Source organism: Ixodes scapularis, unplaced genomic scaffold (genome assembly GCF_016920785.2).
Source record: "Ixodes scapularis isolate PalLabHiFi unplaced genomic scaffold, ASM1692078v2 PGA_scaffold9__187_contigs__length_104089568, whole genome shotgun sequence".
NCBI classification, from domain to species: Eukaryota; Metazoa; Arthropoda; class Arachnida; order Ixodida; family Ixodidae; genus Ixodes; species Ixodes scapularis.
In genome coordinates this window covers 52,468,643-52,496,544 of record NW_024609884.1, presented here as the reverse complement: position 1 = coordinate 52,496,544, position 27,902 = coordinate 52,468,643, and the positions used below count along the sequence as shown (strand labels likewise).

General features: G+C 44.1%; 1 protein-coding gene across 1 annotated transcript; it reads left to right on the top strand.

Moving 5' to 3' along the window:
* The first annotated feature begins 47 nt into the window (after positions 1–47).
* On the top strand, positions 48–27,902 carry LOC8036975 (U3 small nucleolar RNA-associated protein 4 homolog). The gene is made up of 17 exons (XM_029981020.4): positions 48–424; positions 1,561–1,615; positions 1,688–1,807; positions 2,358–2,426; positions 4,026–4,110; positions 4,542–4,710; positions 4,772–4,847; positions 5,127–5,174; positions 7,739–7,895; positions 9,941–10,002; positions 11,616–11,876; positions 13,945–14,131; positions 20,088–20,191; positions 22,155–22,250; positions 26,923–27,102; positions 27,223–27,279; positions 27,725–27,902. Exons 1-17 carry the CDS (start codon positions 276–278, stop codon positions 27,836–27,838), a joined length of 1,989 nt encoding a protein of 662 aa, XP_029836880.3. The 5' UTR covers positions 48–275; the 3' UTR covers positions 27,839–27,902.

Below are 27,902 nucleotides of genomic sequence, written 5' to 3'. Positions count from 1 at the left end.
GCCGCACGCCCTGGCTCTGCCCGCGCCTCCCATTGACCAAACTCTCTACATATACGGCTCTGCCTCCGTTGTGTATGTCCATACGCATCCATAACAACCTCCTGTGTGTGTGTAGCGCTGTAACCGGTGTAGTTCGCTTGCGTGCATGCCGTATGCCATGTGCTCCTCCCGGTGCAGCAGTTTAAACGATGTAACTAATCCGTGCGAGCCTGCCTGAGGAAGTAATACGCAATTGTCTTTTTAGGCGTATTTGATTTCTGCTTTAAGAAGCTAACATGAAACGAGCGGCCCCAACGAATGATTCGGAGGAAGTGCCTTCCAAGCTGAAGTATCGCGTTCACAGGGTTCGCTTTTTTCAACCCGAAACCAAAGCCGTCAATGTTCTGGCGTACGAAAAGTCAACGAAGAAGCTGGCTGTAGTTAGGTGAGTGTATTGGATGATTCATATTATGCTGCTTCAGTATCGTTGTCAATTAACCCCTCTAACAATTTTAGGACATAAGGCCACCGAATAATTGCACCAATGGAAGCAAGGCCGATCGCAATTTACTTCATTTGATTTATTACCAGCAGCTGCTGTGGCACAACCCTTGCACAGGGGTTGATAGGAAACTTCACCTACACATGACAGATGGAAGAATAAGAATGATCGGTTCCGTACTCGCTTCAGCATGCTACAGTGTTTGGTCCAGTTTGATCCCATGAGCTTTGGTCCGAGTCTACAGAAAGGAGCGTTTAGCGTATATCCGAGTTCGCGAAGAAGTTTATGATCTTTTTGTCGGGTGAGCTCTTTTTCCGGTCACCCTTGTAACATAAGGCTGTACTAACATGTTTCAAAATGATACAAGTTTTTCACTCATATCGACCAGTCTGCCATGCTGTTTATATCGTTCTAGAAGTGTACTTACCCTTCACTCAATTTATTTTACACCACAGAGCTGCTTCTAAGCGAGCAATAGGTCTCACGAGACGTCATTGCTAAGCTTGTCATTACAGGCACAGAACGAGCTCCCACTCATTGTGTGCCAAGGGCAGCAATCTTATTGGTATGAAATGAACATTGCCGAAACTCGCAGTCAGCATAGGGTTACCAACCGTCCCAGATTTTGCGGGACTGTCCCGACTTTTCATAAAGCGTCCCCAGTCTCGCATCGTCCCTGTCGGGACAGCTATATGTCCCGGATTCGGTCCAGACGGTCGAGTTAGAAATATTATATGTGATCCAACGTACGCCCAACAATGCGCGCCACGCTGCGAAACACGAAGTTCGCACAAATCACACAAAGCAATGGAGCAGTGTCTAGCGTTGGCTGCGAGGCTTTAGCCACCTTAGCATGCAAGAGCATTGGCAAAGCCGGAAATCGCAGTGGGCGCCTGTTATCATCATCATTTGTATAAAACCCCTATGCATCTCCCTTCTCCTCCCTCGGGCTGCAACCCCCCCGTCCCGACTTCCTTCATTGAAGAGTTGGTAACCCTAAGTCAGCATGTGCTAATTCAAGCGCCAACCGTACGTTAAGCATGCTCATCTTACACTCGGTTGTATTTTACATTCTGCAGGTCGGACTTCTCCATCGAAATCTGGAACCTCAAGTTCACACCTTGTGTTGAAGGGGTAACATTTCCTTCTTGGTGCTAAATTTTTAGTGCGTTGTTCGATCTACATCATTGGATTTCCTCACTGCAGGTGATACTCGGAGACCCAAACAACTCCATCGAAGCTGCGGTATGGCATGGCAAGCGGCTTTTCACCGCAGGTCTCAACGGGCACATCACGGAATACAACCTCGCTAAGCTGCAGCCGAAGGTACTGGAGCTGTAAGGCCCGCTTCAGACTGGGCAATTTTTCCCAACAACTTGACGTCGTAACACCAGCAACACGCGCTGCCTGCATTCATATGCAGCAACCATTTGCTGCACTTTTTTATCATCATCATTATTCAATTTTATTTTTCGTGCACTATTTAGATACACATTTATGCACTATAAACATGATTTTATACCTTTAAATGGCATTGAGAATGCTAACTCATCTTTCTGAAACGGTTTATTTTCAAAAACAATTAATTTCAAACCAGAACCAAGTTGTTAGTTGTCATCATCACCGGCCTGGGGTATATGTGAAAATATTGCGTCCTTGATTGGCTGCTGCCGCTTCACACTACTTCGAGTTGCTCAGAGTTGCTCGCTCATTTCGAGCCGGACCCGATCTCAGCAATTCATGTCAATCTGGGGAAAGCTAGAGAACACCTCGCCAGCAACCGCAAAATTGCTGAGAAAGTTGCCCTGTCTGAAGTGGGCTTAACAGACTTGCTTGTGACTGTACTTGGAACACCATTATGGCATTGTTGTTTCAGTATTCTGTTGCTGTGATGTCGGGCCCTGCATGGTGTTTGGCAGAGAATCACCAACAGACTCATATTGCTGTGAGTATTCAAGAGTGGTTGCTAAAGGAGTAGGCATTTGTGTATTTCCCCAGTATGACCAGCCCCTTGCAATGCCATCTGATGTATGTAGGGCAGTTGTTTTCAAGCATTGATGTTTTGGGTGCTTCTTGTGGAACTGCAGTCCTGATAGTGGACCCTATCCACAACAATGGGGGGCAGGGGTGTATTAGAGGATTACAATAGTGACAGGATAAGTAGCGTGTAGTGAATTTGTCTTACTGCTGTATACAAATTAAACATCATGGAGAAGTGGGTTGTTTCATCTGTGTGTGACGAAAAAATACCGAGCACACTTTACCTATGAATATTCATAGAACATGGCCCAAAAAATCATCACATGAAGTGGGCATTTTAACTGGCATAGATGGATGATCTGTTAGTCAGAAAGCTGGAGTTGATTCCAAATTATTTGATCAAAGTTGTGTTGGTGTGTGTTTTGGCTTACCACTTGTGTAGTTTCTTATTGTGCTGCTTGCTTGTTGTGTAATGACTGAGATTTTGTAAATAGTCTGTTTGTCGCTGGTACACGCACACAAGATTGAATTTGTGAGATCACAACTGGGTCACCAGTTTTTAGCATGTTCGTCGTTAAGGAGGGAATAGATGGTGCGACGGTCTTTGAGCTTGGGTGAACACATTCTATTCTGTACTCAATGATGAACGCACTACAAATTGGTGGTCCGGCACAATCTCTTGTGCTCTACTTTTTCGTTGTGCAGCTATCGCCACAGGGTTACTTTAATCCTACCTTTCCCAATTTACTTTATTCATCAGAAGTGGTGAAGCTTTGTTCATTTATTAAGAGTAAAGAAATATGACCTCTAGCAAAAACTATACACAAACCAAGGAGGGTTTCTCCAACAAATAATATTTTGTGGAAAGCATTAAGTATTTCAGAGTTCTCTGGCCAAAGTGTGTTGAAACCATTAATTCTAAGGAACCGGCAGTCATTCCCTTCCCCATTTCTTTTGGGATAGACCTAGTGAGGTCATAGAAATCCTCAGTCTTTTTTTGTTGATGCCAAATGATCAGTCAGTTTTTCAGGGCACTTGAATATGTTACATGAGATCATAACAATGTTTTTATTTTGATTCCGGTGTTTTTTGCCCTTTACTAACATAATAAGAAAGGTAGCAGACATGGCTACTGCAGTCACTATTCATTGGCAGGTGTGCCTGTAAGAAAAATAAATTTTTTTGCAAGGTGTGGCGCAGAAAGATTGAGTGTCAACAAATGTTGGGCAGACTCCCCAGGCTGGATTTGATTGTAATTATTTTTAAGAATGTGGAGGGGGAGGTGTGCAATAGTTTTATTATGTATTTTGCCTTGGGGGGACATTGCCTGCCTTTTGTATTCAGCTTGATTAATTATGGTTTTAATGTTTTAGCCATGGAATGGGTAAGCATACACCAAGATATCCTTTTTGATGCAGAAATTCACAGCATACTTTCATACGTTCCACTGGTTCTGTTTCGATTTAATTTGATGCTAGCTCTTGAGGTCTGTGCAGTATGAATGTTTTGTCATTGTGCACTGTGATAAAAGTTGGCAAGTTAATGTTTTTAATTTTTTTCATAGGCGGGCACTGAACAGGGCTATGTCTGTATCTTTGAGATTGCGGATGATGGCCTGAATTTCTTCAAAACACTGAACAAGCAGGAAGGTGAATATTTTTTTTGTGTGTGTATCTTCCATCTTGCACATTCGTTTGACAATATGTTCTAGACATGTCGGCCTCCACTGCCACATTAATATTTATATGGGAAAAAAACCCATCATTTTGGTCTGCTGTACGAGTATTCACAATATTCGATTGCTGTCAGAAATACTTCAGTCCAGGCATCGTTTGGTGCAGGTGACCTAGCTCTGAGTTTATTGCAATTGGAGCTTGTTTGCTTGTTCGATGAAAACCCATGGCTCTTATGCAGCTTGCAGTCTTGTTATTCACTTCCTAAACTTGTACAATATGCAACCCATTGATCTAGCTGGCTGTTGAATTCTTGTTGCTCGAACCATTTTGCTTGTGTCATGAAAAAGCACTCTGTAAATATTTGATGTTCCAACACTGCCACCTGTGGTTTTACTTGGTTCCAGGTCGGATACTCTGCCTTGCATGGCACAAAGATGGGGATATAATTGTCACAGGGTCATCAGATTTGATTCGTATCTGGAACGTGAAGTCTGGCCATATCATTGACCGCATCTCAGTTGGCCGGATGCAGAAGAACAGGGAAACGCTTGTCTGGTGTCTGACAGTGACGAGGTGAGACAGTTTAAGTGGTTCTGCAATTAGTTCGACTAAACTCGGGAGTGTTGCGTTTCAGTGACTTCACCATCATTAGCGGAGACTCCTGTGGCCGTACATCGTTTTGGGATGGAGCAACAGCTACTCTGATATCGGTGAGTAGCCAATTTGTCGTGAGAAGCTCTGTGGGTCAGTGATGTGTCAGTTACTCAGTCTTCACTGTGTCAGGTCTGAACACTATTGGGACGGTTGAATGTGGTGGTAGGTGGAGAGAACAAAGCAGCACAAAATATACTGTCGGTGACCAGTCACAGACGCATGGGAATTTAGAATGGGAAAAAAATAGTGCCATGGTCATTACTCTGCGAGTGATCCCTCCAAGTGTTGCGTTATAAAAAAGACAGCATTAATTCCATTGTTTGCTTTCATTACAGAGTTCCAGGGTGCATAATGCCGATGTCCTGACTCTCTGCTTGAGCGGGGTAAGTGACATCTTCAGGCAACTATACTGCTGCTGTGCTGTAATGTGTGAATTTACGTGAACGAGGGCAAAATATGTTTTGGAAATCAACAGTGATAGAAGTGCTGGCGATTTGCATCAAATTGTGCCATGAACGCAAATCTGCTTCACTTTCGCACGAGAATGGCATTTTCGCTTAAAATTGCTTCACACCTGTGCCAGGCAAGGCAAAAATATAATTTAACATTGAAAGAAGTAGAAGAGAAGGAAAATGGGGAAAATATATATTTTACGGTAGTTAAAATTTCCTCGTCTGCCGCCCTGGCTACGTCATCGTGTGAACTTCCAGGTGATTATGGCAGTGATGTCACAGAGCTAGAAGTCGTGCGAAAAATCAATAAAATGGTAGTATGGCAGCTGATGGGATAAGACAAAACCAGGGTCTCATACTCCCGATGAGATCACTTGATTTCCATGTCAGTCGCATGCCTCCACGCCGTGGCACTATTGGCGACGTCCGTGATCAGCCTTCCACGATTGGCCGAATGCTGACTATGACGTCAGCAGAGGGTTTTTCATTAGTGGAAATAAGAGCAATGTAAGAACTTCAATTTTGACGGTGTTGGCAATCTTGCTTTGAGAGCAATAATTTCAAGCCTCCACCATCTTATTACGAACACCGTCGAACATGTTGTTCGCAAGGTAATAACGTCACGAGAGGAAATCATAGGAGGGCGCCACCAAAACATCTCGCCACTCAGGCACGTAGCCAGGATTTTGTTTCGGGGGGGGGGGGGGGGGGGGGGGGGGGGGGCTGCCCATAACAAAATGCTGTATGACGGGGAGGGGGCAGAGGAGGTCCCAGCAAGATAGAAGATTTCGGCGGGCGCCCGGGCCCCATGGGCCACCCCCTGGCTACGTGCCTGTCGCCACTAATTGCTGCTCGCGTCCCCCTTAACCTTGCACAGGCGCACGTGCGTTGAGCGTCTCTGCATTGCATCGGTGTGTTAAAAGAAGGGGCTTTCTCGGGGGGACACCCATGGGTTAGTGCGCTGGGCTCGGAAATTATACTCAGTATTGTTACAGGTCAGCCTTTTTTGGTCTCGATGCTAGGTAAGCCTCTAATTTTAAAGAGCGGTGCCGAGAAAGAACAACAAAACAAAAAATGGAACCTATTTTTTTAGTAAGTGGTCGAGGCAGTTCCCGTGCGGCAGTTGTTCAAATGTGCTCCCAATAACTCATTTCTGGCTCTAATGCTCCTAACTCTTGCAGAATTAGGAGTGCCACTTTCAAAGCTAAACTCTAACTTTTGGTTATATTGGGGGGGGGGGGGGGGGGGGGGGGGAGGTTGCAGTTGATGATATTAGGATGTTGAGGTATGCAGGTTCATAAATCTTGATTGAACATATTTTCATTGGTCAACGTTTTAGTGAATATGTTTTTGTTTTTTTTTTCCAGAATTTTACATAAATGATATTGACAGGCTATATTAACTATGGTCGTAAAAATGAGTCAGAGAGACACTTTATCTAAACTGAAGTATCTTGCTATGATTCATTTTTCAATATTTTTTTTCTCCTTAATATTTATTATAAAGGAAACTTATTTTAACTTGGGCCTTATTTCTAAAAAGGCAGTTTTGTGTCATTTTGTATTTTTATGATTATGTATCATAATTATAATATATATATGATATTATAATATATATATATATATGATAGACTTCAGTATCAAAGGTGAACCCTTGAAGGGCCCCTGAAAAGAAAAAAAATTGTTTTTTTCAAACAGTCTGGTTGGCACACCACCCAAACTGTTTCACATAAAAAAGAAAAAAAAAACAATTTTTTTTTAGGACAATATTGACAACGAAAGATTTATTTGAAATTCTGCGCACAGTCCATGACGTCATGGGTCATTCTGGAATGACCATCTCGATCGTTAAGGCGAAGCCGATCCACCTCTCCTTTACGCGCCTGAAATGCCAAGAGAGAATACAAGTGGAAAGGAGGTGACTGCCAACTAAATTGCGTCTCACGTTGTCAGCATTGCTCTAAAATTTTTTTGCTTGTAAAATTATTTTTTTTGACACGTGTGTCCCAACCAAGCTCTTTAAAAAAAATTTTTTTTTTTTCAGGGGTTGTTTAATTATTATTAGACATTGACTCATTTAGCGATGCAATTATCATTTACTTTTCAAGTGATCTGGAAACATGTCGGGATCTGCTCCAAAATGGTCTATAGCTGCTCCAAACCAACATTTTGCCTGCTACTACGAAACCTGCTACAAAAACTCATATGCCGCTTCCATCACTGAATTAAGTAAAAGAAGAGTAAAAGGCTGGCAGGTCATACATATAGAGTTCTGTCAGTTCTAAGCTAAACATTGCCAAGCGTAAGTGTGCATAATTTGCAGAGTGTGCATAATATGACGTGAACTCATTAAACCTGTTTTTTTTTTTTCATAAATGACACTTCTTTGAGCACAGTAAGCGCTGTGAATTAATGTACAATTCGGCTTTACTCAGCGTAGTAGTCTGAGATCACTTTGCAGTCTGCTTATACTTGGCCATGTGGTGATCTTGACAGGATGAGAAGAGTGTCTACGTTGCTGGTGTGGATCCCTTGGTAGTTGAGTTCACCAGGATCGGCCAGTCGCAAAAATGGGTGAAGTCTCTTCAAAGGACCAATCACACACATGATGTCCGGGCCCTGGCTTGTGCCAAAGATTGGATTGTTTCTGGAGGTAAGGACATTCATAACTTTGTGTTTTGTTTTTTAGGAATGTTCGGTTAAAAAGGAACTCCAGCTTTATTTCTTTTTTTTTTCTTTTCCTAAAATTACAATAACAAATGTTTCTGGTTTAAATCATCTATAAAAATACTGTGGACCAAATTTTATAAAAAGAATCCGGAGAAAATTTCGCACCACAAAATGACTTGCAGATTTGTTTTAGCAACTGTTCTGCAGCACATTTTTTGAACAGCAACAGGGTTTGGCGTCTTCTTCATGCACGGTGTACATACGAATAACCAAGCTGCCCATGATGTCTTTCAATACGATTAAACACATCATCGGTAGAAAATGCAAATAAAACATTTTTACAATGACCAGAAAAGTGCGTAGCGTGACATTCTGCAGCAGTGACGGTGCAAGGAAAGAGAATGTATTCTTTTGCTACAGATTAAGCGCGGTGAAAGCGCTGGATCGGTGCGATCGAGTTCTCGACGCATGAAGCATGCACGTTTCTGAACTACCAAATAAAATAAGGAAGAAAAACAATGCATGCGAGCTAGTAGTTCTTGATTTCGTACATCTCTGATGGAGGAAGTATGCAAATGTAATCAGAGTCCTGTGTTCGTGCTTTGTCCTGCAGATCTTAAGTTATGGAATATGCTTGCGACTTTGTGCCATTTTCAGTTATGAGCATGGCGTTCTGCACATGCTGTCATTTAAATTTGCACCACCCAGGAGACAGTGTACATACCATGTATCAAGAAAGCTCAATGTATGTGCCAAGCAGGGGTCAAATTCACTCTCAAAATGAGGTATCAGTCTTTTTAAAGGAGGATGTGCAACCATGGCATTTATGGATCGGTCTTCCAGCAGGAATCGCCATGTCCTTCAGACCGTAGGTAATGCTCACAATTGCAAGAGATGTCCCCTTTCATTAAAAAAAACCCCAAAAAACTAGTATACCCGTTTTCACCTCAAGAACCGTAGTAAAAAAAAGTCAGACTTTTTGCAAAGCATTATTGATATCTCCCTTAATGTAGAGAATTAAGATATATGCAGGTGAATTGTAGATTAGATGTATGTTCTCTTATTAAGACATACACATTCCTAATGCCAAAAGCATTGCTTTTTCCTCTGACCACCAAATCTCTTGAGAATTACTTCGCGCCGCGTATGAACAGTGCACAAAACTTGCTTTTTTCTTGAGGCGAAAACGGGTACAGATTGAAATGTTGAGGAGCACACATTGAAGCTTTAGTCGGGCAGACTGACTACTCTTACAGTGGACTCCCAGCGCTCTCAAGTGCCGAAGTATCCCGTTGCTATGTATCCAGTTGCTATGCCATGTTAGTGGGAACCTTTCTCCTCCCATGTGGCCCTCTTCAAGGTGTCATGTCATCTGCTGGTTGGGCAGCTTTCAGATGTGTTTATTGGGCTTCCTGGTCGCTTTGTTCAATATGTTACAGGCATGTCTTGAAACAAAATGGTGAGTTGGGCTAGTTGGTTTTTAGTGCAGGAAGAGAAGCGCCAAAAACTGGGACAGAGTAAAGAAGACAACAGCACAAGCGCCTTGTGTTGTCGCCTTCTTTACTCTGTCCCAGTTTTTGGCGCCTTTCTTTCCATGGCATGTCGTGAGTGGTGATGTAGCTTAAAAAGTGTTTTGTGCGAAAGTGAAAATTATGGCGTACTTCCCCCTTAACTGGTTAATCTCTTACTTGCAATAAAGATTTTGGTCTGGTTAATTGGTGAGCTTTCAACATTGTAAACAACTCATACATTAAATAGAAACTGAAGGAACACTTTTTAGGCATGCAGTCTGTGTGTTCTGGAGGTCTCGCTCCACTGTGTGCAGTAAGACATTTAGGATATGCACATATATGTATGTTTACTCATGCGATAGTAAGGGTTTGTTTTAAAGTGAATGATGGTACTTTGTTGTAAACCATTTGGGTGTTATCCCTAAACAAGCCTGCTTTGATTTAAAAATTTGCTTTTTTTTTCTTTTTTTTTTTTTCTTGGGGTATTATACAAGTTTATGTGTTTCTATTCATGCAGGAATGGACACCTACTTGGCCATTTCATCTCGAACATCACTCACAAAACACTTATCGTTTGAGGTATATTGGAATGCATTTTTAAATTTTGCTTAATTAAATTATAGTTCATTAGTACAGTTAACGACTAAAGTTTTCCAAGGGCATCCCAGTTCCTTGGCATTAATAAACTATCCTGGCTTCGGAGATCATGAAACCTAGTTTTTGGGCCCCTGTAAATGCACTACCCATTGCAGAAAGCTGTAACTCTGTCAGAATATGACGCTAACAGTGGTGATAGAATGCGAAAGTTTGAGAACATGATGCTACCTGGATCGAAAGATAAAAGAAAAAGACAAAATTTCTCTGTGAGCCGACATCTACCTCTACATCTACCGACATCAAACAAAAAAATGACATTGTGGGTGCCACTAACATTTGTCGGTGAAAAAAAAAAAAAAAAAAAGCCTGTCAACAAGAAAAGTCTGGCAGATATTATGCCTTAGGTATAGACGTCTGCTCACAAAGAAGTTTAGTCTTTTTTTCTTATCTTTTGATCCAGGTAACGTTGTGTTTTCAAACTTTCACATTTTATCACCACTGCTAGCATCATATTCTGATGGAATGACAGCTTCCTGTGATGCACAGTTTGTATGCAAATAGAAAAACTGGGCTTCATTTTCTCTCACGACCCCGGTAGAGTTGATGTTATTTTTCGGAAGTGCAGTTTTTGTTCTGTTTATTTTATATTGAGCCCATAGGAGTAAGGTTGTTTGCAGCATTTGAAAATACTATTAAAAACTACACCTGTGTCAAGCTATCTCTTGCTGAGCCTGTGACTAGTGACTGAGAAATATTGAGTAGGTATGTAATAAAAATTGAAAAATATAGTTCTGGATTGGGCACTTACCTAAGCTGTAAGTATGAATACTTTATGTTCACAGACCACTTCCAACATTTATGGAAGAAAGCTTGGGTGCACCTCTACTGTAGCAGATGCTTCCTTAGTATTTTGTGGTACGTCCATGCATTTTCAGTGTCAGAATTTCTGAAGGTACCACTCTTCTGGGTCGGCCTGAGGAGGCTCGTTAGAGGGACACTTGTTGTAGGTTAGAATGTAAGTAGAAAAAGAAGCCCTAGACAGGATGGTACTGTGGCAGCCAGAGCCACCAAACATTTCCAGAGTACCAAATCCTACACGTCTATCGTCCGACCTGTTGTAGTTCACCAGTTCACAGTCTCTACATAAATATTTTGCATATGTTTTTCACTTTTTTTTAGGCCCCAGGATTGCCGGCATCAACCAGTTCCCAAACTCAATTTGCTCGATTCTCCGCTTGCTGCGGATGCTATACTCCGTTCAACCTTAAGCTGAGACTGCGATGGAAGCTACATTTTCGTTGGACCAGGCAGACACATTTCTTTTGCCCCGTCGTCACGCTCTTGCCCATACCCACGCGCAAAAAGTTGGGTCAGGTGACGAAAGTGCGGTGGCTGATTGATCCAGCGAGGACATGGCTCCCACCATAGTCTCAGCTTAGGGGTGAACGAACGGATTATCTGGCAAAATTCAGCGGCTTTAGCCGTAGCCACGATGCTTTAGAACTTGCTAGAATTGGGACTGTAAAACCACCTGTGCTTTGACTACACCGTGGAGTCGACTGAGCATACCTCTTGTATCATTTATGGTGGACCAGCGCTCGGCGGTACAGCTAGCATCGGCCAGTGGCCACCTTGTTCTCAATGGTGAGTCACACCTGGAGCTCTGGCAGCTTGGCTCATCCGGGTCTCAAGAAGGTGCACCGGGCGAGGCTTTACCTCTCTCCACGAGGCCGGCACTCCTGGCCCACGTGCGTCCCAGGCAAGGGACCCGGTTCCACTGTGCCGCCGTCTCCCCCGACTGCCAGTGGCTGGCTGGCTCCACTGCCGACAGGGTGCTCCTCTACCGTGTCAATCTGGTGAGGTGACAGAATTACAGCTTATTGTTGCGTCTGTTTTTCTGGGGTATAAAAGAATTTAACAATCAATGACGCCTTTCGGGGCCAACCTCGTGCAGCAATTTATTTAGCATGCACTTCCACAGCTGCGGAGAACTACCGTATTTATTCGAATGCGTGTCAACTTTTTTCTTTTCTTCAAAGCTGCCATTTAATATTAAGCTCAATAAGTATGTCGACCTGCAGTAGTGAGCAAAATTTCTGAGCCCATCGAGCTGACCCAGATGCTGCCCCGTCTCGGTCGCTGCTCGTAGCACGCCGGTGCAGAGTGGTGGGACTCGACATGCACTCCGGTGCAAAGCAGTGGAGCCCGATGCACGTGCACCATGAGCACACTATTCACGGGCGCGGTGCACGATTATGAACTCCATGCGAAATGAAGCTAGTGCAACTCTGGGGACTTTACCGTTGAGCACGGCAGAAGCGCTTGGTGTGCTGGAGAGAGAGACTGGAAATTGAACTTGCATCAATTATTCTGATAAACCCGGGGATGGCAGAATGTGTCGTGCGTACATGATGTGTGCATTGGTTAGCTACACTGGGTTACGGGGAGCTCAGGGTGGTTTCAGATGGGTTGTACGCACGACATACTCATGTGCTTACCGGGTTGATCAGAATGATCGAGACGAGACAAGGAGGCGCCATTGGCTGAAAGCGGGCTGGGCGTGTTCCAAGGCGTCTTCAGAAATTTTAATGTGGCCAACCAGAAGCCGGAAATAATACCCTGGCGGTGGTCGCGAGAAACAAACCTGATAAGTGCATCAAAGTAACTCTCGGTGACTGCAAATATGGTGCATGTGATGTTTTAATCACGGTCATCCAAAATCATGGTGGAAGAGTGCATCTAGTGGAACGATCGACATAATCCGCAGGGCAAGCGCCGAGGGCCGGGAATCTGCCTTCCGAGCAGTCACATTCTGTGCAAGCAAAACAGAGTTGAGCGGTGCTTTCGTTTCTTTCATCTTTCTGCATGATCATGATCGAAACATCACTTGCACCCAATTTTCAACCATGAAGGGTTACTACATTTAACTCTTACACGCTTATTAAAGCGACCAAATCTGTTTATCACCACCACCACTAGGAAATTCTTTTCGGCTTCTGGTTGGCCTAAAGAGCATGCCAAGCCCACTTTCTGCGTCCGGTGCCCGCCCTGGCTCTGCCCGCGCCTCCCATTGACCAAACTCTCTGTATACACGGCTCTGCCCTCGACCTCCAGGCAGCATGCGCATACTCCAATACTTGTAAAACACCTGGTACTGATAAGAAAAGAAAACAAGATAAGGAATGTTTCTTTCCGAACAAAGAAGCAGCCTTGCGGAGAGTTCGTTGGAGGCTGTGTTCTGTGTTGGCACAAAATAAAGCTGTAGGTGCGGAATTTCTTCCCATGAAGCTACGGTTTTTCATTTTCAAGGACAACTCGAATTCTGAGTTTTTCGGTTTTCCACAATTTCTATAAAGTCGGCTCGGGGGTTTAATTTTTGGGGTTTATCAATTTTTACCGAAAACACGGAATTCTAGTTATGACCTAACCCGTGACGTGGGATTACGTGAGGAGCTGCGTTCCGTAATTTGGGAGCCAGCTGCTACGCCAACAGTCGCCTGTTCACGCGCACTCTCGTGAGTCATACTAGGTCCTGTCCTAAGCAAATGCAAGCTTACACTTGCATTCGCTTAGGACCGAGTTATTGCAATCCCTTACGAGAGAACATACTGGCACACTGGCGCCATCTATTAGGTGACCCTGGACCTGTATTTACTAGAGTGAAGGTTTTGCAGTGTTTGCAAGATCAAATTTACATACCATCTATGAGATACGGTCGTTTATGAAATTACATAAGTTTTTTAAGATTAAAAAAATGTTGCGTGTAACAAAAATAAAGAGATATTAGGAGGTTTTAAGTCACACGGTCGTAAGCAGTCGCCGCAAGTGTGTGAACCAGCCTTTACTCTCAAGGACATAAATCTTCTCGAGTGTCTCATTTCCCGATGCGGAGCAGACCAACTGAAACGAGGCTTGTGTTGGCAGGAGGGGGACGGAAGAGCACCATCCTTTGAGAAGGTGGCCCCATTGATGGATGAGCTTGGTCCTGCGAGGTTTCTGCTCTTCACGGAAGACTGCAGTCGCCTCCTGGTGTTCTCCGTCCACGGTGCCGTCCAAGTATTCCAACTTGGGATGCCGCCGACGTTGCTGCACACCATTCCGACAACACCAGGTGAGTTTGCCTTGAACGGCTCGAATGCTTTACTTTTTAAGGCAACGGCTGTTATTGGCCTGGTTTCGCGATTCCGGGGTGTTTCATGCGAGTCGTGGCACGACGTTGCAGTGTCACCGAACACTTTCTCCGCTAAATCTATTGGACACACAATGTCGCGTGATATCACGTGACTGTCACGTGACAACATCTTTGCTGCATCCCATGACGTCATGACGCTGCGGAAACTTTTCTGCTCAATTTAGGGGCAAAAGTTTTCATTAAATATAGCGGAGAAATTTTATACGATGCCCCCCGTGGCACTATGACTAAACACCTTTCCAAGAAGCACTTGACTCCAGGGGCAGCAAACTGTTTTCGAGACCATTCACTGGGTTTGAGGCTAGACTGTCACCGGTGTCCCTGCTAACCCTAACCGAGTGGACTGTGATTTTGATAGGCACAGCCTGCGTAGGCTCAGTTTCAAACGCTGCTGGCGGCTAAATTCTCGTTTTTTCCAGTTGTATTTTGTGTTTAATGGCGCATGTATTTTCCCGAGGTCATTGACAAAGCATTGTACCACATTTAAAAAAAACAAAAAACTAAAAGCAATAAAAAACCTAGAAACTATTTTTGTTGGGTACGCACGCGACAGAACGAATGCGACTGGAATGTATAGTTCTAGTTTTTGTTGTTTTCTTTATGATAAGTTTTGACGGCGCCACGCGATTCGCTGCATGTCAAACGACAAAGCGCTTAGCTGTCAAAAAGAATTTTTTTCATGCTCGCAAATAGCGTGTTTACCAATGAACAGGACACGGACACACCATTTAGCAAGTTTTAACATTCAAACAATATATTGTACGTACCACACTATGCAGCGTTATCCAGAAAGAATTTATTTGAGAAAGATCTCAAATAATTAACATTCTCAGTCAACGAGAGTCACATCTTGACGATCGGACAGAATCCAAGATGATTTCGTTTTGGGAAGGAAGAGCTTCCTTTTTTCACAGCAGCACCAAGGCAAAAGAACCAACGCGACTGACCGCTTCCCCACCCCAACCCGGACAACTATTTTTGGAGATGACTGAGTTTTCGCGGATTATCTCTGGGAGGGGGGAGAACAATGTTCGCAAAATCACGTCGAGGGCTGTTCGGCGTCCTTCACCTCCTTCGTTTCCCGTGAAAGCTTGAATGGCAGACACTTACCAGCCTTATTTCTCACAGTGGAAGATAACCCAGAAAGGGTACGCAGCCTGCATAAAAACAATTAAATGGAAACTTACAAGAGGGGCTAGAAAACGTTGAATGCAAAACCGCAAAAACGTAGGTAGAGAACCACACTGAGCGGGTCTTCACAGTCCAAGAGAGTGGCAGAAAATTTCTAGCTGATATAGGGGACGAGAGTCGCATCAGCCGCATCAGCAACGCGGTGACAGCGGCGGCCTAGGAGCGTTTTTTGGAAAGGTGTAAATGTGGCGTGGGGACATCTCCCGTTACTCGGATGTCACGGCACGTGGTACCATTATGTCACCGTGACACTGTGACGTCATGGCTGGTGTACAGTGTGATTGTGTGTAATCGCTGTGTGGCAGGGTGTGCTGCTCTTCAGTTGTCACCGCAGTTCATTCGCAGGACATGTTATGGGGCCGGGAATATTGGGGGAGCGAGGGGGAGGAGGAGGCATAAGCGCCTCCCTCTGGCTATGCCACTGCTAGACTCACCCACAAAAGAAGCAGGCCCCATGAAAAACGTCTAATTAAAGCATGCTTGTGACACATTTCACTTCTGAATAAATTTAAAGTTGTCTCGATAATTTTGATGTATGTACAACACAAGCCTGTGTCATGTGTACAGCGCATTCCATACCACCCAAAGCTCCCCATAACCAAGTCATAACACACGCATAATGAACGCACGACCCATTCTGTACTTCCCGGGTTTATCAGAATGTTCGAGGCAAGCTTAAATTTTTTGGAGGTGCGTCAGTGGTTTTTTAGCGTTAATTTGAAGGCATAGTAAAATAGAGATTCTGTGCTGGCATGTAAATTCTCCCAAAGATGAAAGAAACATTGGGCAAGTTCCTCTTCCAGTGCAGACTCTGAATTATAAATTATCTATAGCTTTCACCTACCACAAAAATATATCTCCAGTGCTTTGAAACATGTATAATACTATCTCACATGTAGACTAAGAAATAGTTTTCTAAAATATTTGCAGGTGAAATGAGGCACATTTTATTTTTTCTCTATTCTAGTTAAGTCTAGTTTTTAGCAATTTGCAGTGCATAAATTGCCCTCAGAAGCAAAAATTCTAGCTACATATTTTTGTTGTGTCATAAAATGGCTGTCGCTATGAAAGAGGCTGTATGTTTCATCCAGATCTTGCTCTGCTTGGCTCGTACAGCCGGTGAGCAGCTGAAGTAGTCAAATCTGGGGCAAACGATGGGTAAAATATTGTACTGCCATCCTTCAGTGTCACAAAGCCTTTTGGGAGGAGACAGAATGAATGAATGAATGAATTTGGGGTTTTTTGGCGCAGTAACAACTTGGGCCATAATGCGCCAAACACAGGAGACAGAAAAGACTCAGTTTCGAATTCAGCTTTTATGCTTTGAAGGGGTGGGGTGGTGTAACCATTTTCTGACTTTGGCCAATTCACTGCGGGAATCAATCTGTGTCACCTATGGATTGAAGAACAGAAAACCGGGTTTTCTTGCGCGTACTAGATTTTATTTTAAAAAAATGAAACAAATCGAAGGTCAATCGTCTTTCGAGTGACATACTCTGGGGTACCACCTGGTTTAGCGTTGGGTCCACTCTTCAGATCTTCAGCCGCTTCCTCCGTGGTTGTAGACTTTTCAAGGATTAGCATCGTTGAAGGTTGCGGCGAGCGATCGACACAAAAGATGGTTTGCCACGGGGCTGACGGCGAGTGTAGCAGCGGAGGGGGACAGGTTTTATTGACTTCCGCGTATCCCCCAGAAGACGTTTCACCGTAGTTCCCATAACTGCCTCACGCGGCTGCAGATTGGCAAATAATTTGTCTTTTCCTTTGTGATTATGCAGCGGAATAACGCTTGTGTTTAGATAAAAATAAGAGAATACAAGCTGCTAATTCTTTTAACATTAAAATCATTGCACTACTCCTTTAAACGGCAACTCTGCTTCATTTTTTATATTGAGAAAACTATGCAGCCCTCTTCAGTATCATCTAGGAAGACCACATTTCAAATATTGCGATATAATTCTGTCTATATTTAATAAACTGGACAGCAAACTCAAATGAGCCAAGTCGCCGAGATCTGCTAACTCTAGCGTGCGACGTGAGGCGCAATCAACAGCGCAGTCAATACCACGGAGTTGGAGCAGCCAAGATTGAGCCACTACGTCAGAGTCATGTCTGCGTCATTCTCACTTTTTGTTTGTTTTTACTTCTCAAAGCAAAATTGAACGATGACGTCATGAGTTTCTCCTCCTGGTGTTTGCTCAACGGTGTCCATGTGATCACCGTAACACGGATGCGTAGTTTGCGCTGCCCTGCGCGCTTCTCGGAGCTGAGAGCAGTCTGTTTCGTCTCGCCGCTGTTGTAGTTTGAGAACGACGCTTTGTTTACGATACAAGCGTGAGCCGGATCTCCGATGCCTAGCTGCGATGCCATAGGCTCACGATGTTGTCTTGCTGCCTGCTCGAACCAACAGTTGACCAGCTCGGGAGTTGTCTTTCGCAAGTTTCCACATGACAGTGCGCATCTGAATGTAGGAAGGACATCCCGTGCCGGTGGAACTTCGGGAAGCCGTTGTCACCAAATTGCAGAGCAATGATCTGTTTTGATTGCTTGTGCTCATGACACTAACTAATTTGCTGTTACTAGCTAAATAAAGTAACGTGCGTGAAAATATCAGTTGTGCTGTGAAACCAAATGAATGTCCACTGGAGCATGCTTATCTCGGCATTCATAATTTTCGCTGACTATTTTACTACTACTGACAATAAACGTGTAGTCTGCCGTACAGCTTCATAAAGGTACTTAATTCAGGCTACTAAAGCAGCAGACACATGCACAGTCAAAGGACCACCGCGTCGGTTGCACTACGCACCGGGCGTTTCCCAGTGTACGAGCATAAATGTTTCGTGCCTGTAGAAACAAGGTGCGAAGACTCAGCTATTTTCGGTAAAATAAATGTGAACTTGGAGCTTATGTGCCAGACCTACGAAGGGCATCTGGCACACCCAAGCAGAGGCCTGATGATTAATATGGACCACCTGGGGATCTTGTGACGTGTAACGGAGATCTCGGTTACATGGCGCCTACGCGGCAATCAGCCCGCGTCAAATTGCGGGCACCTCCGTTGAGATTCCAACCTGAAGCGCAAGCTGGGGCCGCTGTGGTGCAGACGCCATTGGATGTTGTAGTAATCTACATTGGCGAAAATTGCAGAGCAGACGACACTCGCCCTTTGCTCTACGTTAGCCCGCCGTCGCATAGAGGATCACGTGACCTTTTGGACCGCGTTGTTTGACGTGACGTGAACATGACTCCGACGACACCAGATCATTGTTGCCTGTCGCAACTAAAGTTTAGGTTTTTATATCTGCTGATGTTGAAACTAAGATTACAGAAATAATATTCCAGATTTAGTGAATCTGAAGACGTAGGGCTTTTTAGTAGTACTTTGGAAAATGAAATCACATGTAAGCGTAAAATTTTTAGAATTGAACGGAGTTGCCCTTTCAAGGGACTGTGAAATGATTTTCCAGCTTTTTCCGTATGATGACCCCAATTCATCTTCAACGTCCACAGAACCTCGAGCAGGAATTCGTTTTTGTTCTTTTGCCTTTAGTTTTGCACAAAAAAATGATGAAAACTTGCATCTGCTTTTCTTTTCGACTCGACTGGACTTGACCACCAACATGTGAAATCACATGGCCATGACGTAAAGTATGCTTTTCTACTGGAAACGGAAGTTCTCCCAGCTGAGCGAGGGAGCCGCGTTGGACATGAGCACTGTGTCACACGGACGTATGCACTTGTCAACAATCCATCCGGCAACGAATATTTGAATTTGCCTTCGTGGCCAATGAGTGCTGTGATGGTACTTATCATCGCTTGCAAATGACAAGTTCCATGGCGTGTTTAAGAAAGACTGTGACCGTTTGAAGTCATTGTACCGGTGCCCAAGCAGCTCACGACTGCATGATTGAGGAGGAAGAAGTTGAAAAATCATTTCATGGTCCTTTTAATGACAACAGTATAACCTTCAATTGAATGCGCCCGCCCATGGTGGTTTGTAAATGAAAAAAAGACAATTTTTTTTTTCATTAAGTTTTTTTTTTTACCTGGAAAATGCATATTTTCTGACATTTCTTTTCATATCAACCGGCAACAGGTATTTCAGTATGCATTCCATCAGAAAAGTATGTGGTGATCAAGACCATTTCTCAAGAATAGATTCATTGAGCAGATTTAATGCAAAGCTATGCTTCACTTCGTTCTGGGGGTATAGTACCTAATAAAATTGGTTCACAGGGCCGAAACTTTGCATGCCCTCCTTCTATACGGCTAAAAACGCCACCTGCAAATACCATGCCGATTGAGTGAGCGGTTCAAAAGTAGACATACCCAGGTAGTGTCCCCCCTAAGCAATAGCGTGGTGGCTGGAATGAGTCTCGTCAGACATCGCATGAATTTGATGGGGAGTGTGGTGTTTCAGTAGTTCTCCACCACGGATATGTGGCCAGAAAAACGGGATGGGGATGGGAAATCTTTTGGGGGCGGGCATCCATTTAGAATTTATACCACGATACATGTTCAGCAAAAAATTATAGGGAGTTTGGTCAAATTTGCATCTGCCATGAAATTTTATATTCTTATCTGAAATAACCAAACATAGTTGTTTTTGACTGAAGTCACTGTAATGTATAAATCCGTCTTCTAGTCATTATTTTAACATCTTGACTTTGTTTTCTTATAGATGCCACCACGCACGTCTACATGGCCTGCCTGTGCTCTGGCAAGTTTTTTGCAACAGCGGACAACGAAAGCAATGTTGTTGTGTACAGCTTACAAAGCTACAAGGTTTGTGATCTGGCTTTATTGGGATTGACTAGTAGGTTCTTGATATTCAATGTACGAGGTGTTCTCTAGAAAAATAAAAGGCATTTTTTACACCACATAAGTGATCTATGCATCGCCGAGCACTAAGGCTCTGTCCAAATGTAATGCTAGTGGTTGGGATACTGTGCAAAGGTTCCAGTCCGTAACGCTTCCTGAATCCTCAAGATGGCATCCATCATTGACAGTACTAGATGCTATTCGTCTACATAGTGTTTGTGGGCTCTGCTGGATGTCTTGTTCTCATTGAATGTTGGTTCTAACATTTTAATCTGGTAACATTACAACCTATAACTTCTGCATCTTATCTGAACCACTCATTATATTTTCAAACAGAGTTGAGCTCTCCACAATGCATATTCTACAGCTAGGGTCAAGTGGATCTAACGCTCTTTAAGTAAGTGTCAAAAATCAGTATTGCATGCTCCAACATTGTAATTTTGTGCAAAGTCACAGCTTGGTGGTGCGTTTCTTTGTTGAAAATATAAAAATGCAAACTTTATTTACTCAATAGTTACTACTAAAAACCATAATTTTCCAACAAACCTTTTTTGCGCCATTGTGAATTTTTTTTGTGGGCATTTGGGATGCTCGATTTAATGAAGAAAATCATTGTGACTTTGTGACCCAGAAGAACACTTTTTCACTTTTCATATAAAAAAGCTTATCTGTATATAAACCATAGAACAAATTTGGTTTTCATTTGTAACTTGATTGAGGTAAGTTCTTCAATATTTTTATAAAACAAATGCACTACCTGACCATACTGTCGTGGTGAATGACTGTGTTGGAGCGTGCAAGACTTTTTTAAAATGGTTTAGATTTATTTTGCCCTCATTGTATTTATGCCACATCAAAACTGAGTTTGTTTTAATTGAACATGGTCTGAAATGAGCAGCTGGCCTGGTAAGGTGATGCCAGCTCGCCGCTCATTTGTTTTTACTGGCCTTTTTTGAGTGAGACAATATTACTTTATCGGGCGGCTCGCTTTGCCCTTTGTAAAACAATCTCGACTGCTGAATATGAGTGCCTCATGCTTATCTTTAGGGTACTGCGAGTTACTGTTTTATGTGAGTACATTTAACTTCCAGTGGATACAATTGAGCCCATATATAGCGGATGCGATGACCAACACAAATGAAATTACAGAGAGCACTGTAATTTCATTTGTGGGAATGAAGTTAACGGGTTGTCTGCAATCATACCCCAGTACAGCTGGCTCTGAATAACATTGACTAAGGTGTTTCTTTTCTGACATTCAGTAGCCAAGCCATTGGTGCTGCAGGCTGGGATCTCAGCCTGTACATATAATGGCGTGACAATTTAATGTTTACATTAGTGTTCTTCGAATGCATACAAGGTCATTCAAGTTTTGAAAAGTGCTGAAAATTGAAAATTGCGAGGACGGAGAAAGAAGCTATATAATTTGCATCTTTCATTGTTACGGGCAGTTCTCAAATCCCTAACAAATCCATGGACAATTTATTCACTGCTGTAGTGGAACTACCATATTTTCCAGTTTTTAAGTTGCATATTGTAGAAGTCCCTTCTCCTTCCTCTCTATAAGCGGCCATTTTAGAGGAAACCTTGTTAGTATATAAGTCGCACGGTGTCGCTGCAGCTGCGGACCTGTACCGCCACGCTCCGGACCGTCTTCGGACGGCCAAAGAAGCAGGTCGTCGGCAGATGCTCTATTGTTTCTCCTTTGTTGTAAATGTCATTACGGCCTGCATCTTACTCAATTAGGGTCCATACCTATAAAAAGAAACGCATACAAGTTGCACCGTTGTACAAGGCATGCAGACAGAAATTTGGGAAAAATAACTGTGATTTATACGCTGGAAAATGTGGTACTGTTCATTCTGTTTCTACCATATGAAGTGCTCAGATAGGTCTTTGAGAGTTTTATATTGCTTCCATTTTCTAGGTTGTGTGCCGGTTGCCCCAAAGGAGCAGTCTGCCCACCGCAATGCGATTTGCTCCCAAGTCTTGTGACTTGGTGGTCGTGTTCAGTGACAACCAGGTGTGTAAGGGGAAGCTTTTTTATATATCTTTTAACCTCTGTGACGACTCTAAGGCAAAGCGGCGACCCATGGATCCCTAGTTGGTAGGTTTAGATCCGGGTCGAGGTGCCTGGAATCTGTCAGAGGCGTATTATAGTGTGCGTGCTGTGTGACAGGTATCCCTCGTATGTTAAGCATGCCCATCTGGTGTAAATGAATCCTGATTCCTCTGCTGGGACGTGACAAGTGCCATTAGTTAGTTTGGTACGATAACCCTCGAAACTTAATTGTCTCGAGGTAAAAGCGGCGCAGCTGGACAAGGACGAAGAACAAGAGCAGACGGGACTCAGTGCTGTTGTCCCTGTCTAGTTGTGCTGTTTTTACCTGAAGATGTCAAATAACCAACTAGCCTAAACATAACGTTTGAGAAAACCAAATTGTCTCCCTTGCAGGTTCTGTTCTGTTCCCCTTAATGCCCCATCAGTTATGACACTCGTCCTTTCCTTTGTGTGAGAAACCAGTTATTTTCCAGTTTTGCTTATCTTGAATATTGTAGGGTAACGGTGAAAGGTTATTTCGTCATCTAAAGATTTTTACAGTAGAAGCTCGATACCAGGGGGAAAGAAAACATTTGATCCGGGAAAATGTATGGAACGAAAACACCCTCCAGGGGCCGCTAGAGATGAGACAGAGCAATTGTCACGAAACAATTTATTTTCTGCAAACATTCGTAGGTGTTGGTTTAAATAAGCTCTGGGAAAGTAGGTGTAAACTAAAATACACATACGTAAAATGCTTGTAAGCATCTGTAGCCGTGAGCCCAATTATGTTCGGATAATGTTTGTAAACATTCAATATTGAAAGCTCGAATATGTTTGCAAAAGCTCATACTTGCTTTTTGGCACTTTGAGCGACTGATACGCGGGCAAGCGACGGAGTCCTGGGCTTGCAGAGGGGCATTTGCCGATGCCCTCGTCCCTGCGCGCTCGTGCACAACAGTTCAGTATGCCACAGCCACAAAAACTTCTTGCTGGATGAAAGGCTGTAGTGGATGTGCAGCAATGATCGTGGCGTGCTAGATGAGTTTTGACAGAAGCTTCTTGATAGATACCTGGAGGAGTACCGGAACTTGTGTCGCGTCAGCCAGGCAAAGTTTTTTCAGCTTCTCCCACGCTTGGAACCAGAAATTGTGTGACAAATCAAACTAGCAAAGAGACAAAATGCGACTATGTGCCATCTTTGTTTTGCTTGTCAAATAAAAAAAAAAATTGAACAGTCCTCTGTTAATCCACAGTACAGTCAAGTCACAGCGAAGTCGTTAGATGAACAAAGGATTTGGAACAAAATAGATTTCTGACCTGTAGTGGACGACAGAAAAAACGCAACCATGCAACTTAAAGATTTGGTTAAGACTCAATTCTATTTCGTGTGCGCTGGTTGGCGTTCAACACGCACTCTCCGCGCGTACCGCAACGCCACCACAAAACTCCCCCCTCCAGAGACAAAGTCGTTCCTCTCTGCGCTGTTCCGAACACTTTTGTTTCTTTTTTGTTCCGGAGCACGTGAAAGCGCATCTCCTGGCACGAACCCTTTGCATTGACAATGCTGCAACGGCATCTTTTTATCCGCTATTTTGTTCCCCAAAGAGCGCATGCAGTGAGCATTAGGTACTACAAAACGCCTAAGTTTAAAGCAGCTTGGTAACGCTGTGGCGTAGCTCAGTGGTAACGCCTCCGCTTCGTGCGCAGCGGACCCAGGTTCGATTCCCACCGGCGGTGGCAGGCAATCTTTTCTAAAGGGACACAGACACTCCATTACCAAAAAAAATGTTTTTTACTCTTATGCCAGGCGATTTAATATGGTGTCGGGAGTCTACCGAATCAATAGTTTGCTGCAGAGTCAAGTATATTTTCAATATAGCAAAAACAACTCAACTGCCCAAAATCGAAACCAAAACATGAGCACAAAAGCTCATGGCTGGAAGTCACGTGGCTACACCTGACCACATTTTTTATTTTGTTTTCTCTCACTGCTTTGGCTTTTGAAGTAGATGACGACGATAACAAACTTGCATGTACTGTTTGTCGTGCGATTGTTTTGCACTTATATCCCCTCCACTCGATGTACTGTGCTTGAAGATCGTTTGGCTGCTACCACGAATGACAGTTGAGAAGTAGCGGCCCCACGTCCGTCACAACGTTGGTCCATTGTGCGCCACCATTGCGTCGTCCAGCCCACGGTATGTCGCCATATTGAGAATGACGTGTACGTAAACTTTCTTTGATCTGTGCAACATTTTTTAATTCGATAGCATTAACTGTCCCATGGAGCGAACCGCCGTTATCAGCTTTTGAAGCCACACAAAACGGCACCTAAATTCCCCTGTCCCAATAGAGCGTAGCCTGTCATCTGTAGCAGCGATTTGATGGATATGCTCCCATTGGCTTGCGCGCGTCATAGTTTCGAGGAACGAGGCTCCCATTGGCTGGCGTGCATGAGTTTCAAGGAACGCCACCCCATGAGCTGTGGGCCCCGCGCCAATGAAAGGAACACGGTGGCGCGCGCTCGGCTGCTTCTGCTCCTCTCGACGCCGATGAACACGGTGGCTGCAACCTCGGCAGTAGCGAAACCTGCCCATCCACGCAAGAACACTGCAGTCGAACTAAGGGAGCTGAATAATGCAGCACAACGAGCGAGGTGACAGGCAACGAAATCCACCATTGTTGTCAAGGCTTTGAATACACAGCGGGCGGAACGAGCAGCGTCAAAACACGTTAGGAGACAGAACAAAGCCTTTTGAAAGCGTGAGGTGCAAGCGGGATCGCAATTCAAAGCCCCCCAGGCGGCAAGAGGACGACGCCCTTCGACAACGTGAGGCGGAAGCAATACGTCGCAGGCAGCATGCTTTCGCATTCTTACTCAAAAGAAGTGCTTAAGTGTCCTCGGACTTTTTATACACCGAAGCTGTTTATGGCTAGGGTTCCATGGATTTTTTGTGTACGTCAACAGGAATCGTAGCGCCTTCCTTTTTCGTTGTTCCAAGCGCTTGCGTGCCTAGTTCCTTCCGCCCTCCCGGGGTGGCGGTCCCGTCGCGCGATCTATGGCTAGGGTTCCATGGATTTTTCGTGTACAGGCAAGCAAAACAATGATGGCACACTGTTGCGTTTTGTCTCTGTTCGCTGGTTCGTTTTGTCGCACAGTTTCTGGTTTCATGCGTGAAAAAAGCTACAGGAACTGTTCCCGGCTGAGAGAGAAATTGGATTATTGGAAAGACTAAGAGGTTATCCATGCTTAATAGTGCTGGCTTGCTACTTCATGTGTTCCCAACTGACGCGCTGCAAGTTTTGGTATTCCTGCGGGTCTGTGTCAAGAAGCTTCTCTCATAACTCGTCTAGCACGCTGCAATCTTTACTGCACACCCGTCCAGCCTTTCATCCGGCAAGACTAGGACCCAACGAGGTTGGGCAAAACCTTTTTGTGCCTGTGGTGTACTGAAGTGTTGTGCGCGAGTGCACGAGGACAAGGACATCGGCAAACATCCCTTCGCAAGCCCAGGTATCCGTCGTTTCTACACATAGACTCCTCAAACAGGACCATACTTGTGTTATGCCTTGGGTTAGTAAAGCTAGGAGCCTCTCACGGTGTTGTCTCGCTTGTTGCGTAACAGCAACATGCAACAATTCTCTTTTGTCGTAATGCATTTGTACCATGGCCGTAACGAAAAAAAGCTGCATTCGCTCTTGGATAATGGTGCCACTGTGCGCTGTTGGCGTTGTGCAGCACTGTGCAATTGCAAAGTGGTTTGGTCCTCGCTGTCGTCTGCTCGTCTCCTTTTCCGTGTGAATACGCTTCGGAGGCAGACGATCTGTGGATATGTTGTCACGTGATATATCTGTCCGCAGATTGGTTTGTCGTGTGAATATGCCAGTGCTGTCGGTGCCATGTTGCCGGCTTTTTGGTTGCAAGAACCAGGAAAGCAAACGCATTATGGAGGAAATTAATACATGCGTTTCTATGGGAGCTCGGCAGCAGGACCGTCGCTCCTGAATGTAAAAGCCGGGAAAACATGAAAATTGGGAACATATCAATGAGTTTCCACTCAGTGCTGTGTATGTTTGAAAATGGTCCCAAAATCAGACTGTCTACGAGCTGAATATGGCATGTTCGTTCATCAGTGCAATGAAAGTGCTGTTGCAGCAATCAGAATTACTCTAATAAAACTGACAGGTGATTTGAAAAAAGGTAATGTTTAACCAAACCTCATGCTACAAAGCATGACTAAAACAATTACACTATTAAATAGTATAGTTTGACTGTTGCCTAAGGAATTAATGGACAGCTCAAGTCTGAGAAATAATGTATGTGTGCCATACAGCATGCTTAGTGTACTTCGTAGATGTTAGAGGACTTGGGGACTCTCATGTAGCCACATTTGGCTGCTGACCAACAAGCCTGACAGCATGGCGGGCTATTGCCAATATATGTGAAGCCTGGCCACAAGTTCCTGTTCTGCATGGTCATAGTCTTGCTTTTTAGTTTCTAAGCTAGGTGGTGCAAGCTACTGCCCGTGATAATGGGTACAGCTGTTAGCATCCATCCATCTATACTTCTCTCACTGTTCCACTTTTGTGTTAGTCACTTTCATGCTTATTGCATGTCTTGAGTGTGAATCTTAAATTGATGTTGCTGCAGGTTATAGAGTTCGACGTCGAGCATGGAGCGTACACCCACTGGTGCCAGCAGATGCATTCGGCAGGCAGCCTCAGCCTCAAGACAAGGTCACCGTTGACAGGGCTCACATTTGACCCCAAGAATCAAGGTGTCTTCTTTCTCTACAACGACCATGAGCTCTTTCTGATTGACAAGAAAAAGGTGAGCAGTTTTGTTTTTATGACTGGTTGATACCATTCAGAATTGTCACAGTGAACCGACGTTTTGGATAAAACACTTAATGCGACAACGATTTTAAAACCTACTGATGCAACCTTTCAGGTGCTGACCAAAGCAAAGATGGGGTCTCAGTCCTTGAGGAGGAGCTTAGAGTTCAAGGTATTTATTGTGTTTTATGACCATCAATCCCATTTGCATCTTGAGAATTCTGACTGTGATGCTTGCAAGCTGGTGTTGCCCTAATCTTTTTAAAATTAGTGGCCATAACCATGTACTTACAAACTGTGGTGCAGCCAGGAATTTTTTTTTTTTTGGGGGGGGGGGGGGGGGGGGGAAGGGAAGGGACGGGGAGAGGTTGAGGTGGCTGGGATGTCCATGACTTTAGGTGCGAAGGGGCGGAGGGGGGTCAAAACTCAAAATGCATCTGTGTATTATAGAGTCGGCTGGATTTCGGAGTTGACTGAAGATCCATAAGCCTCTCTCCTGGCTATGCCACTGCTTCCAAATGGATTTGGGCTGATGATGTACAGAATTTGTGATTAGCAGCAAAGGGTTAAAATCTTGTATGAATCTCGCATCTTACTGTTGTCTTTTTTTCCTCCAGTGGCTAGCAATGTTTGACAGCCTGGAGGATGACATGGTTGCTGTGGAAGTGCCACCTTCTCAGTTACTCAAACACCTGCCTCCACCACTTTGGCAAAAGAAATATGGCACATAAATCGAAGGCCAACTTGAGTGGGCCAATTTTTAGTAAAATAAAGGGATTGTTATTAATGTCTTTA